The sequence below is a fragment of the Lissotriton vulgaris genome, chromosome 4_1 (assembly GCF_964263255.1).
Source record: "Lissotriton vulgaris chromosome 4_1, aLisVul1.2, whole genome shotgun sequence".
In the NCBI taxonomy this organism is placed as follows: domain Eukaryota; kingdom Metazoa; phylum Chordata; class Amphibia; order Caudata; family Salamandridae; genus Lissotriton; species Lissotriton vulgaris.
The window spans coordinates 1,361,299,360-1,361,312,781 of NC_141691.1; the positions used below are offsets into that span (position 1 = coordinate 1,361,299,360).

At 51.6% G+C, this 13,422-nt stretch overlaps 1 protein-coding gene across 1 annotated transcript in view; it reads right to left on the bottom strand.

Moving 5' to 3' along the window:
* The window catches only part of SMCHD1 (structural maintenance of chromosomes flexible hinge domain containing 1), a 2,274,803-nt gene that overhangs the window by 676,321 nt on the left and 1,585,060 nt on the right, over positions 1 to 13,422 (bottom strand). The window contains exon 38 of the mRNA XM_086965602.1: positions 10,821 to 10,908. Within this exon, the coding sequence (XP_086821728.1) occupies positions 10,821 to 10,908 (88 nt within the window). The remainder of the gene's footprint in view (positions 1 to 10,820; positions 10,909 to 13,422) is intronic.

Genomic DNA, 13,422 nt, shown 5'->3' on the forward strand with positions numbered 1-13,422 from the left:
TCTTCTGCCAGTGGTTGGTGGCGCGGGCTTGGAACCACCAACGATGCCTTCGGCGTCGAAGATAACTTCAAGGGCCCCCCGGCCCCAGGCTTTGCTGTGAAAGCCTTTGGCGCCGTTTTGGGCGGTAACGTGAACAGAATCGGCGACGGCGCTTTCGCCGGTTTCTGGAGAGGCTTGGGCGGCACAGTGTCCTTCGGCTCGACAGTTGCGGCCCCCTCCCTAATACGCTGAAGGGACTCCGTGACCTTTTTAGTGAACGAGGCGGAGGGACGCACTGACTCGAGAGAGTCTTCTGAAGCAGATTTTGGGCCGGCGACCGAGGCCGCAGTCTTCGGAGCAGACGCAGCTGCCCCCTTGGCCTTGTCGGTTGGAAGCGGGTCAGTGATAGACTTGGGGTCGTCCTGCCGCTTTTTAGTGGTCTTCTTATGGTCGTCGACCTTCTTGGTATCGATGCGCCTTTTAAGTGCGTCGACCAACTTCGGCGCCGACGCAGCCGCGTCGGCCGTCTTCACCTTCGGCTTCGACACCGTAGTCTTCGGGTCGGCCAGTTTGGCGTGTCCCTTGAGCTCGACGACCATCTTGGATTTCTTCGGCGCCGAGGCCTCCGAAGCCTTCGACCCGGCCAGTGCGACTTGCGCTTTCGGTTTCGATACGTCTGGCGTCGAGACCGATGGTTTCACTTTCGGTTTCTGTACCGTAAGTGGTGCCGTATCAATGTCCTTGGCCGGGCCGGAAGGCGGAGCCATGGGACGGGAATCAAGACTTTGGGTAAGGCCCGAAGGCGATCCCTCGGCCTGGGCCTTAGAATGGTGGCTGGCCCCGGAGTCAGTGTGAGGAAGCTCCTCTTCCGAGCTATCCTCTACGGTGGCAATGGCCCCGTCGTCGTCCCCTACCTCCTCGACGACTTCATCGAAATCCTCGTCTTCCGCGTCGTAGTCTTCCTCGACCTCCGACGCCGGGTTAGATTCCGTGATATCTTGGATAGTGTCGTCGCCGACATCCTCCGTGTCGAAGATGTCCGTCGGAGGGGGTGCCGATCGCTGGGCCTGCAGTCTTGCAGCTCGGCGGAGCTTAAGCGTCTTCTTCGACCGGAACTTGGAGCAGGCCATACACTTGGCCATATCGTGGTCCGGCGACAAGCACTTATTGCACACTGGGTGCACGTCGATGTGTGGGTACTTCGAGGCACACACCGGGCACCTCTTAAATGGACTTCGTTCCATGATGAAGAGTTTGGAGCGTCGTGTAGGCCCGTCCGCGCCGAAAGCATGCGGAAGGGCAGAGTTGGCTCGGAGTCGATGAAACAAACGAACCCGAACGATAGACAATACCGACGCGAGTCCTAAAGACCTTTTGGTCTCAAGTAAAAGAAGTTAAACAACTATCGATTCCGACAGAGGGAACCGAAACACATCCGAACCCAATGGCGGAAAAAAACAATCTGGGGATGGAGTCGATGCCCATGCGCACTGTAGTCCAGGGGAAGAGCCACCTATCTACTGATACTTTTGAAGACTCTTCCAGGACAACAATGTGCAATCATCCGGACCCAACACTAGGCGGCGATATATGCACAGATATGAATATCAGCAGCCCACATGCCTCGAACAGTTAAATCGCTAGACATTAAGACATCCAGCCTAGTTGACGACATGGCGGAAGTGCAGCGGGAGGTCCGGGCCTTGCAAGCGGGCTGTGAGGAAACGCGTCGGAAGCTGGACGAGTATGAAGGGCGTGATAGGAGGAATAATATCCCAATTCTTGGAATACAGGAGAAATCAAAGGATCAGGTCCCAGACCTATTTGTAGAGAACATTGTACTGAATCACTTAAAGCAGAAGGGCCTCAGTAACTTTTTCTCGATTGAGCAGGCCCACAGAGTGCCAGGTGGCCAGCCGAGACCCGGGGTGCCTCCCCCGTCCTATAATATCTAGAGTGCTGAACTACAGAGACAGAGATATGATCCTTCAGGCGGCACGTTCAGCAGACCCGCTTCGCTTTGAGAACACGACTTTGTCCTTCTTTCCAGACTTCACCCAGGTGGTACAACAACAAAGACAGAGCTTTCTTCCTGTTAAAGGAGACTGAGGGAAAAGGGACTGCGCTTCTTTCCAGCGAAGCTTCGGGTCGAGGTGGATGGGAGGGCATGGTTTTTCGATCATCCGGAGGCGGCATCGGACTGGTTGGACAGCACCACACGGCCTCAATCTGAGGAAAGACAGGAGGAGGCTACAGAGTAACAGTGAGGCTGGTTTTAACTGATCCACAAATGTCGTAGAGGGAGAGGGGTTTTCAAATGAAACTTGTACATGACTGTGAATTGGGTGGTCCTATTTGGAGGGGGGGTGAAGGGGCCGGGGTCTGAGTTCCCCCTCGTACTATCTTTAGTTAACTTGTTGGGGCAGGGCAACGGGCACACTGCGAGTTGGGGTTGGGCGCTGTCCTTATGCAGGGGTGCAGGGAGGTGTGAAGGGGGTGAGGGGATATATGTTTGTTAGAGAGATTGAGTTTTTGTTGGAGTTGTGTATGTCTGTGCATTTTTTTGACTCGGGTGACTATCCAGTTTTGATCTTTCTCACGTATGGGTTCGAAGGCACGTGAAAAAAAGGATCTGGGATGAATGTGCTGAGCTGGAACGTGAATAGTTTAGGAGATAAGATCAAGAGGGGGATGGTTAGTCAACTCATTAGGAGACACTCCCCGGATGTAGTGTTGTTACAGGAAACCCACCTAATTGGTAACAAATGCATGGCTTTACACAGAGGGGGATACAAAATGGTGGTGCATGCGGGTTTCACATCCGGTTCCCGGGGGGTGGGTATACTGATCAAAAACTCCCTCCCCTTCTCAGTACAGAAGACTTGGATTGATCAGCGGGGTAGATATGCCAGCGTCACAGGTCAGCTTGGGGGGCACACGTTTACTCTTCTGTCCATATATGTGCCGCCAGCGCTTCAGTCCGAGACGTTTAGAGACTTGAGTAATATATTCCTTGCGCTTCCCCAGGGCGGGCTAGTACTGGGTGTAGACTTTAATGCAGTGCTTGATGGTGAATTAGACCGCAGTCCGCCCCGGGTGCTGGCGCAATCACAGAGATGGCTTTCGGAGTTCCTATGTACTTTGGGATTGATTGATAGCTGGCGTGCGCGCAACCCGAGATCCGTACAGTACTCCCATGTTTCGGCCGCGCATAGGTCCCTGTCCCGCCTAATTATGTTTTAATTCCAGCTGCAGCGGCGCCTTCGATCGTAGAGGTCAGATACTATCAGATAGTATGGCTTAGTCTCACGTTTGAACTTCCGGCAGCAGGTAGAGTGGCTCCCATCGGGGCGTGGAGATTGAAGGACCCTAAGATACGGAAAGAAATTCTTACGGTGGCAGATAGATACTTCCTAGAGAGTGTGAGATCGGTGGAATCTGCCAGATCACTTTGGGAAGCTTATAAAACCGTTGTGAGGGGCGAAGTGTTGTCTATTGTTTCGAGGTGGAAGAGGGAAGAACAGGCGGTGATTACCAGCAAGGAGGGAGAGGTCACCCGTCTAGAGAGGCAGGTCGCAGAATCACCTACAGCGACAGACCTCCACCTACTGAAGCTCCGGGGGGAAGAATATAGAGCTTTGGCCAGAGAGAGCGCCGTGGCGCAACATAATGCGACACAGAGCCGTATATATGAACATGGCGATAAGGCCGGGAAACTGATTGCATGGCTTGAGAAGGGGGAGCGAGCCTCTAGATTAGTTCCAGAATTGGATAGTCAAGAGCGAGGTTTGATTATAGACCCACAGGCGGTGGAAGACGAATTTGGAGAGTATTATCGGGGGATTTATGAGGCAGGGAATGATTTCACGAAACAAGACAATAGAGATATGATCAAAGATATTGTCATGCCAAGCCTTTCTGACGAGGATAAGAGCTTTCTTGACTCTGCTATTACAGATGATGAGGTCGCCCAGGCTATACTGCAAGTTAACTCCGGCAAGGCCTCAGGTCCGAACGGAATACCTATCGAGCTGTATAAGTTGAATGCCAATAGAGTAGCACCATATCTCCGCGCCATGTTTCTCGAGAGTCAAGAGAAAGGAGAGCTCTCATATGATCAGAGTGGCCAATATAGCTGTTATTCATAAGCAAGCTAAGCCTAAGACGTGTTGCTCCTCTTACAGGCCCATATCGCTCCTCAATGTAGAGCCCAAGGTCCTGGCCAAGCTCCTTGCCACCAGATTAGTGAAGGTTATAACAACCTGGATCCATCCGGATCAATCCGGTTTTATGCAGCGGCGTAGCACAGCGTTGAATCTGCGTCGGCTGCATGGAGTACTTGGAGGAGCTTCTAAGCTAGGGGAACCGGCAGTTCTGGTGTCCTTGGATGCCACTATTGCATTCGATAGAGTGGAATGGCCATATTTATTTGCAGGTTTGACCAAGCTAGGTTTTGGTGAAGAGTTTGTTAACTGGGAGCGCTTACTGTATACTAAGCCGCTGGCGAGGGTAGTGGTTAACAACTGCAAATCCAGGGACTTCTCCCTTGGAAGAGGTACCAGGCAAGGGTGCCCTCTGTCGCCGATGCTCTTTGCTTTGGCAATGGAACCGTTGGCGGTGTGGGTTCGCTGGGACATCACTATACACGGATTGCGCTGGACGCCGGAATGGGAGGACAAAATATAGTTATATGCAGACGATGTTCTGCTCTATCTTACTAAACCTAAGACCTCCTTCCGATATTTTCTAGATGTGCTTACTATATTTGGGAGATACTCCGGTCTAGCTATAAATTGGAACAAATCAGTACTTTATGTTCTTGCCGGAGATCCCCCGGAGGTCCCACATACATGCCCCATCCGTATAGAGAAGGACGGTTTTAAATACCTGGGAATTTATGTCTCGCTCGATCTGAAACGGCGCTATGATAATAATCTTTTATCTCCTCTGACTCGATGCCGGGGGGATGTGGAGCGCTGGAAGACTCTCCCACTGTCTTTGCTTGGCAGAGCAACCCTCTTTAAAATGATGGCACTGCCACGTTTTTTATATGCCTTACAGAATGCAATGGACTCCGTACTAGTGACTTTTTTCAGAGAGATAGAGGCCCTTCAGCGGTGCCTCTTGAGGGATGGTGGGGCTCGTATAGCTTTTCAACAAATTGACGCGCTCCTGGTTTGATGGTGGTATAGGGCTGCCTGACTTGCGGAGGTATTACTGGGCATCACATTTGGTTGCTTTGAACCACGTTGTGTATGGAGTCCCCGGAGATCCAGGCTATGCTATGGATAGAGGTCAGGCCCCGGGTGGCAGGATAGATAGAGCGTTGTATTCTAGACCGGGTAGGTTTCCCCTTACGGGTCCAACGGCACACTCCGTATGGGTGTGGCACACAGCCACCAAAAGTTTGGGCTGGGAGGGCAGACTTACATTGGCCACTCCATTGCTTAATTCTGAAAAACTGGGTAGCCTATGGAAATCCAAAGGGTTTGATAAATGGGACCTCATTGGAATAACTCAGATTAAGGATGTGTGGGGGAAAAATTAGATACATACGTTTGACTCACTTGCAAACCAATATAGTCTCCACCAGAACGAATACTTTCGATATTTGCAGGTGAGGCACTCGTTGTTAGCCCATATTCCTGAGGGCACGGAACTCCCCGAGGCGTCTCCTCTGGAGGACCGGGTCCTTGATGGTCATATCCCAGAGAAGACTATCTCCCTGATATATCGAAAATTAATGAACAATGCAGAAGACCCATTGGTTAGGATTAGATCGCAATGGTGTGCGGATGGCCTTGAAATGGATGATGAGGACTGGACGGAGGCGCTATCCTCCCCCAAGGTAGTCGCTGTTCAGATGAGGCTTCGCCTGGTCCAACTGAAAGTGCTCCACAGAGTTTATGTTACCGGGCCGCTGCTCGTGCGAATGGGCAGAGCATCTAGCGCAGCATGCAGGAGAGAATGTGGAGAAGTGGGTACATTGATGCATATTCTTTGGCACTGCACCTTCGTACAAACTTACTGGGAGAATGTTCACGAGGAGTTGAGAGCTGTGCTGGGGTTGGAAGTAAGTATGGAAGTCCATAGATGCCTCTTGAATGTATGGGAACCGACGGATCTCAACGATTACCAGAAGCAATGGGTGAAGTTGGCATGCATGGTGGCCAAACGGAACATTGCGCAGTTGTGGGGCGCCTGCCAACCGCCTCAGGTGCATAAATGGGAGGAGGACCTCGATTGGTGTATGATGAGAGAACGTGCTGTCTATGTTGCCAGGGGCTGCCCCCGGAAGTGGGGGAAGGTGTGGGGGGCTTGGAACCAATATCGTGGAGGCCTTTGTGAAGCCCCAGGCGGAGATCCGGATATTGCAGCACAGGAATCCTCATGATCCCGATGTTTTCCTTTTCTATTAATTACTTGATCCTGTACAGTGCCCAATGAACCGAAATGTTGTAAATTGATTGCATTCACCTGAGACCTTATTTTTCTTTTGTTTTGTATATTCCATAATAAAAAGGAAAAAAAAAAAAAGAAAAGCGTTGCCTAGCGAGTGCCGCCTTGGAAATTTCAATGCGCAGAACTGATGACATTGCGCTTTCTCTTGGGTGGCGAATAGATCTAACCAAAGCTCTACCCACTGCTGAAAGAGACCTTGCGCTACATCCGAGATCAGACGCCATTCATAATCCATCAAGCACCGGCGGCTGAGTTCATCCTCCCTGGCGTTCAGAGAACCTGCCAGGTGTTGAACCACCAAGGTAATGTCTTGATGTTTCAGTCATGTCCAGAGGCGCAGAGCCTCCTGACAAAGGGTCCAGGACCCCACCCGCCCTGTTTGTTGCAATACCACATGGCAGTGGTGTTGTCCGTGACCACCTGCACCAAACTTTCCCGGACAGGGGGAAGAAAGTGCAAGTCGGATCACCCGAAGCTCCAAAAGGTTCATATGGAGCCGGGACTCTGCCGGAGACCAGAGGCCTCTGATCTTCGCCTCTCCCATGTGGCCTCCTCATCCCAGGAGGGACGCCTCGGTGACCACTGTGTGCTCCAGTTGGGGAAAGGAGAGGGTTCTGCCATTGACCCAATCGCATTTTGTGAGCCACCCCTGCAATTGTCATGCAGTGCCCGCCGAGATCTGGACATGATCGGACAGGTTGCCCTGATGCTACGCCCACCGGAACTTCAGGTCCCACTGCAGAGCCCGCATATGCCATCTGGCAAGTTGCAGCAGCAGGAGGCCATCAGGCCCAGGAGCCGGAGGGTCATCCTGCCTGAAAGCCGGGATAGAGTCTGAAAGATCGGAATCATAGCCTGAATTTCCCGGACTCGCTGCTCAGGAGGATAGATCAAAAACTGCGTTGAATCCAGAACTGCTCTGATGAAGGGGAGCTTCTGAGAGGGACTCAGGTGCGACTGCGCCATGTTGATGGAGAACACCAGCAAATGCAGAAGGTCGGCTGTAGTCTGAAGGTGGGAGACAACTGTCTGGGGCGAGCCCGCTTTCAACAACCAGTCGTCGAGGTAGGGGAAGACTGAAACCCCTGACCTGCGCAGTTGAGCTGTGATAACCGCCATCACTTTCGTGAACACCCGTGAGGCGCTGGTAAGCCCAAATGGGAACACGGCAAACTGAAAATGCTCCTGGCCTACAGTGAACCGCAGGTAACGCCGGCAGTACGGGGATGTGAAAATATGCGTCCTGCAAGTCCAACGCTACCATCAAGTCTCCAGGGTCGAGGGCAGCCAAGACCTGAGTCACAGTCAGCATCTTGAACTTCTCCTTCTGGAGGAAGAGATTGATGTTCTGGAGGTCCAAGATGAGACGCAGACCCCCTTTGTCCTTCTTGGGGACCAGAAAGTAGTGGGAATAACAACCACTCCATGCTTCTGGCCCAGGAACGCACTCGATGGCCCCCTTGGCCAAGATGGTCGTGACTTCCTGCTGGAGAAGTTTCTAGTGTTCCCCTGACATGCGGTGGTACTGAGGTGGCTTGGCTGGAGATGTGGACTGAAAGGTAAGCGAGTAACCCATGCGGGTCATCTGCAACACCCACTTGTCCGATGTGATAGCGTGCCAGTGGGGGAGGTGATGGCGATTCCTGCCACTCACTGGTGTGGGGTGCACCCCAAAGCTCGGATTAGGAAGGTTTGGACGTAGAAGCAGCAGGGTGGAGGTGGACTGACCCCCACGCTGATTCTCAGACCCGCCCCTGCGGAAACCGCACCCGCGCTGTGGCTAGTTCTCCACAGGCTTGCTGAAGGAACGTGCCTGGGTGCCCCTTCCGTTGCCAAGAAAGGAACGAAAACCAGCAGTGGCTGGGCTTTTCGGGGAAAGACCTAAGGACTTGGCTGTGGCCTGCAAGTCCTTAAAATGCTCCAGCGCACTGTTGGCTTTATCGCCTAACAGGCGAGTGCCATCAAAGGGCACTTCCATGAGAGAGCTCTGGACATCTGGCGAGAACCCAGTAGATCTCAACCAGGCGTGGCGACGAAGCGCCACAGTTGTAGAGATTGCTATAACTAGTGAGTCCGCGGTGTCCAAACAACACCGAATGGCAAACTTAGCCGCATCTTTACCCTCGGCAACAGCTTGGGACAGCACAGCTTGGGTCTTTTGAGGACACTGAGGCAACACCTGTACAACGGTATCCCACACCGCGTGGGAATAGCGACCCAATAGGCATGCGGTGTTCACTAACCGCAGTCCTAAGCTGGCAGAAGAGAACAACCGCTTGTCGAACTGCTCCAGCTTCTCGGAGTAGTTATCCGGCGGAGCTGTGGGAAAGGCACTCTGGGATGACGAAGCTTGGATGACCAGGGCGTTGGATGAGTGGTCAGAAAGGCAGGGTCACCCGTCACCGGGCGATGACGCCTTGCGACGTTCTTATCCACAGGGGGCCCTGTGGCTTGCCGCGACCAAGTACCCAATAAGACGTCAGTGAGGGCGTCATTAAATGGCAGCAGGGGCTCTGACAAAGTGGAAGACGTCTGGAGCACCTCAGTGAGTTGATTAGTTTTTAGGGCCACCGTAGGGAGGTCAAGGTTGAGGACCTCAGCTGCCGTCAGAGCACCACCGTGTAAGAAGCGCCCTCCTCCATGGTAGGCGGAGGAGAGGCAAACCCCGGGTCAGAGGAGACATCAAGGTCGCCGGCCTCCTCTAACTTGTCCGCCTAGTCCTGCTCAGAGTCACACTGACAAGCAAGAGGGTTCTCGGACCACTCCCAGTCGTCCTCCACCTCCGCCGCATGTGGTACAGACCGCGGCAGCAGGGAAGGGGCTGGGGAAGGAACAAACGGCATCGGGATCGGAGTCGGATGGGGCCGAACCAGCGCAGTGTCCCAATGCGGATCCAAAATAAGAACAAAATTGTCCTGGAACCTGGGCCGGGGCGGAACCAATCGCATCTACTGCAGGGCCGGAGGCGGAGCCGAGGGTGGCGCTAAGGCCGGAGCCGGCATCGTGGGACCTTGAGGCTCCGTGTCCGGAGCCAGCGGCGCAGCATTCTGCGACGCCGGGGCCACAGCCGCCGACTGGATCCAGACACGGGGCCCGAGGGCGCGCCAGCAGGAGCCCGAGGCCTAAACAGGTGATCCAAGTTATCAAGAAATTCTTGCACCTGTGCGGGAGTCGCTGACGGACCTGGGTAAGGTGGTTAGACCGCGGGACTCCCAGGCTCCGAAGGACCCGCAGGGGCAGAACCCCTGTCCCACTCGTCCGCATCTGGAGACCGATGGGGAGACGTCGGAGAGCGACAACGCTTCTTCGACTTCTTTTTGTGTAGTCTCTTAGACGAATCCGAGGGTGAAGACTTAGAACCCATGGAGCGATGGCGGTGGCCCGCGAGCGTTCTCTGGAGCAGCCCCTGGACCGTGAACGGCGCTGGGACGAGTGCTGGACCTCAAGCAGCTTCTTGTGCCACTAACTCAAGGCCTTCAGGCATGGCCCGACAGTCCATACAGGACCGGAAGTCGTGGTTGTTCTCCATGCAGTAGACAGATGTCGTGGGGGTCCGCCACCGTCATATTGAGACGGCAGGCTCCGCTAGACTTAAAACCAGGCATCCCTACGGGCACCAGAGTAGATTCCAAATTACAGGAGACAAAAGTCTCAAAAAGATTGTCAAAAAGTGACTAAGGTACATGCTCTAACCGCGTCTGCGCTTACTGGCACTGAAAAAGAAAGAACTGACGTCAGGGGGCATGGGTGGACCTAACTGGTCTCCATGACGTCATTTTGGCGCATACGACGACGGCGACCGACGCAGAGCCGTACAACGCCACCTACTGACGAGCAGAGGTACTGCTAGCGAAAACTTTCCGGATCCGGTCTGACGCCTGGGGATATTCTACGGTAAGGCATCTAACACTAATGTGTTTCTTTCTGATGCCCACTACAACTAGAGAGTGCCTGGAGATTTTGATGGAAATATGCGAGGCAGAGGATAGGGCATAGATATAGTTGTGCAACATATGTCTCTTGCCTTATCTATTTGTGTGCTTTTTACATGGGAAAATGCATTAGTAACACAAGCCTGACTAAGCAACCAATAAATCTGGAGGAAAGGAGGCTGGACGTACCAGCATAAATGTGGGGCTAAACTAAAATTCCAGGAGAAGGGCAGTGTGCACACTCAGTGTCTAGAACCATTAGATACAGGTTTAGAAGTCCTCATCTGAAGTTTAAGACTACGAACCATGACCCCGTTTTATAGAACAGTGTAAAGGGAATTTGGATAAAGAAAGCTAAAATAAATACCAGCAGCATGAACAATCTTTTTCAAAACAGAGAAATTTGGTGTTATGGTACGTTGTCATCACACACTAACTGAAACAAACCTGCTGACTGTATAGCGAATTTGTTTTGTCAACCGCAAGGACAAACTGGATGTTGTATCGATCCACTCTTTCCGGTATTAATTTATCCCTAATAATAAAAAAAACATACTTTTATTAATGCACACAAGTTTAATTAAGGTTAATTAAATGGTCTTGACTATTTTAGAAAAACATGATAACAGAGCCAAAGTGAAGCAAAATGATGTGTGTAGAAAAATTCTAATTTTTAAACACAATTACCAAAGTTGCAACAAACCAGAAAAAAAGTTATAAAAAACAGATAGACAAGCAAAAGGCAGGTCTTGTTGAAAACCTGAACTCCACTGACTTCAGACAACTAGTCCGTGATCTCACACACAAAGCATGTTACACACTCAACCTATTGTATGTAGTATGGAAATAGTCAGACCCTGCAACCACAGCTGTGTGTCAGATAATTCACTAATTTAATTTCAGTCACCATGAAATTTAGAGTACTTTCACCACCGATATACAAACATGACAACAGAATTGTTAGATCATACATCAAAGCGTGCAGAAACAGTTGAAATCCATGTTGCAATCTTAACAAAAAGATAAATGAATCTTCCAGGCCTCCTTAAAGATCATTATCCCAACATTACAAAAAAAACTAAACAACAAAATAAAGCAAGGAACTAAAAGTGACGAAGCAGAAAACCTGAACAACAGGGGAAGGATAGCGTCAACAGTGATGCTTCAATGGGAAACAGACAGAATTGGCGAAGAAAGGAGAGAACAAGCTTCTTATCTTTGGTAACGCTTTTTCTGGCACAGAAATTATCTAACCGCAGATTCCTCCCCTAATATTCCCCAGGATTCGGAACTGGAAAGTCTTGAACAGAGCCTCTGCTGCACCAGTAGATGACCTCGATCAGCTTTGTGTCAGCAGCTTATGTCAGAAATGGTGTATGGAGTATATTGTGGCCACCCCGGAATCCAGATATCAGTTTCTTTTGTGACTATTTCCTCTTCAAAAACACGCAGCCACATTACACTGAGTGTAGAATCCAAGAAGATATTAGGGCGGAGAGCAATGAAGTAGAGCGGGGAGGATAGGAGGGTGAGTCGGAAACTGCAAATATATAGTCCCTACCAGAAGAAGAAGGTAAGTAACTTGCTTATCTGATAGAGACTTCGAGCTGCAGACCACTTACCTAAGAATAAATACCCAAGTTATACCTCTGTGGTGTGTCTGCAAAACAATTTCACACTAAAACGTCCTGCATGATTGAATGGGCAAATTGCAGGTCCCTCCGAGTTCTTGAGCATGTCAGAGAGATTTCCCTGATGCTGCACTGCAGAGCCTGCATATGATAGCAGGCAAGTGTCACCAGCAGGATGCAAGATGCCATGAGGTCCAACAGCCTCAGAGTCAGTCTCACTGAAATCCATGACAGAGTCTGAAAGATCTGAACCATAGCATGAATATCGAATCTCCTGATCTCGGTGTTGGGGAGGATAGGCCCGAAACTGCACTGTGTCCAGAACATCTCCGAAGAAATGGGGCGTCAGAGAGGAAATTGGGTGAGACTTCGGCATGTTGGTAGTAAACCCTAGCAAGTGCAGGAGTTTTGCCAGATGAGCCTGCAACCACCACCATCACCTTGGTGAACACCAGAGGGACGAAGCTAAGGTCGAAAGGTAGCAGAGTAAACTGAAAGTGCTCTTGGCCCACAGTGAACCACTGATAGCATCTGTGGGCCAGCAGGACAAGGATATGGAAATATGTGTTTTGGAAGTCCAACACTACCATCCAGTCTCCAGGGAACAGGGCAGACAAAACCTGGACAAACGTGAGCATTTTTAACTTCTCTTTTCTCAAGAAAAGTTTGAAAAGGTGCAGATCCAAGATTGGACAAGGTCCTCCGTCCTTCCTTGTCACCAGAAAGTAGCAGGAATAACAACCACTACCTACTTGTGATGAAGGCACCCTCTCTAAAGCTCCTTTGGACAATAGACCCGGCACTTCTAGACGGAGCAAGGAGAGACGGTCCTCTGGTGGCTGAAGGAAAGCAGGTGGCATGGGTGGCGGGGTTGGCACAAAGGGGAACCGTAGCCCTTTTGGACTATCTGGTGTTCCAAAGGGTCTGACCACACCAGTGGGGGAGGTGATGACGTATCTTCCCTCCCAATGGATGCTCATGATGATCCGTAGGCAGACTGAAGAGGCTCAGAGGCAGCCCATGCTTGGGGGAGGGGAGTGGAGTGGTGGACTGTCCTGACTGCCGTTCCCACATGTTCTATGGGACCCTCGCCTGCTGGCCATGGTGGCTGGGTGGCTGTGGGCACGGTTGGTGACTCCTTACATGTCCACAAAATGGGCAGAAGGCAGATTGGGGTTGGCGAGGGGCCATAGACAAGCCCAAGGACCTGGCCGTAGCCCCATTTTCCTTGAAGTGTCCCAGCGCTAAATCCACCTGGTCTCCAAAAAGGTGGGAGCCACAAAAGGGCATGTCTGATCGAGAAGTCTGTACATCCACAGAAAAGCCAGATGTTTTCAGCCAGGGCTGGCACTTCAAGGCCACTGATGATCAAATCGCTCTGCCCAGCGAGTCGGTTGTGTCAAATCCACATCAGATGG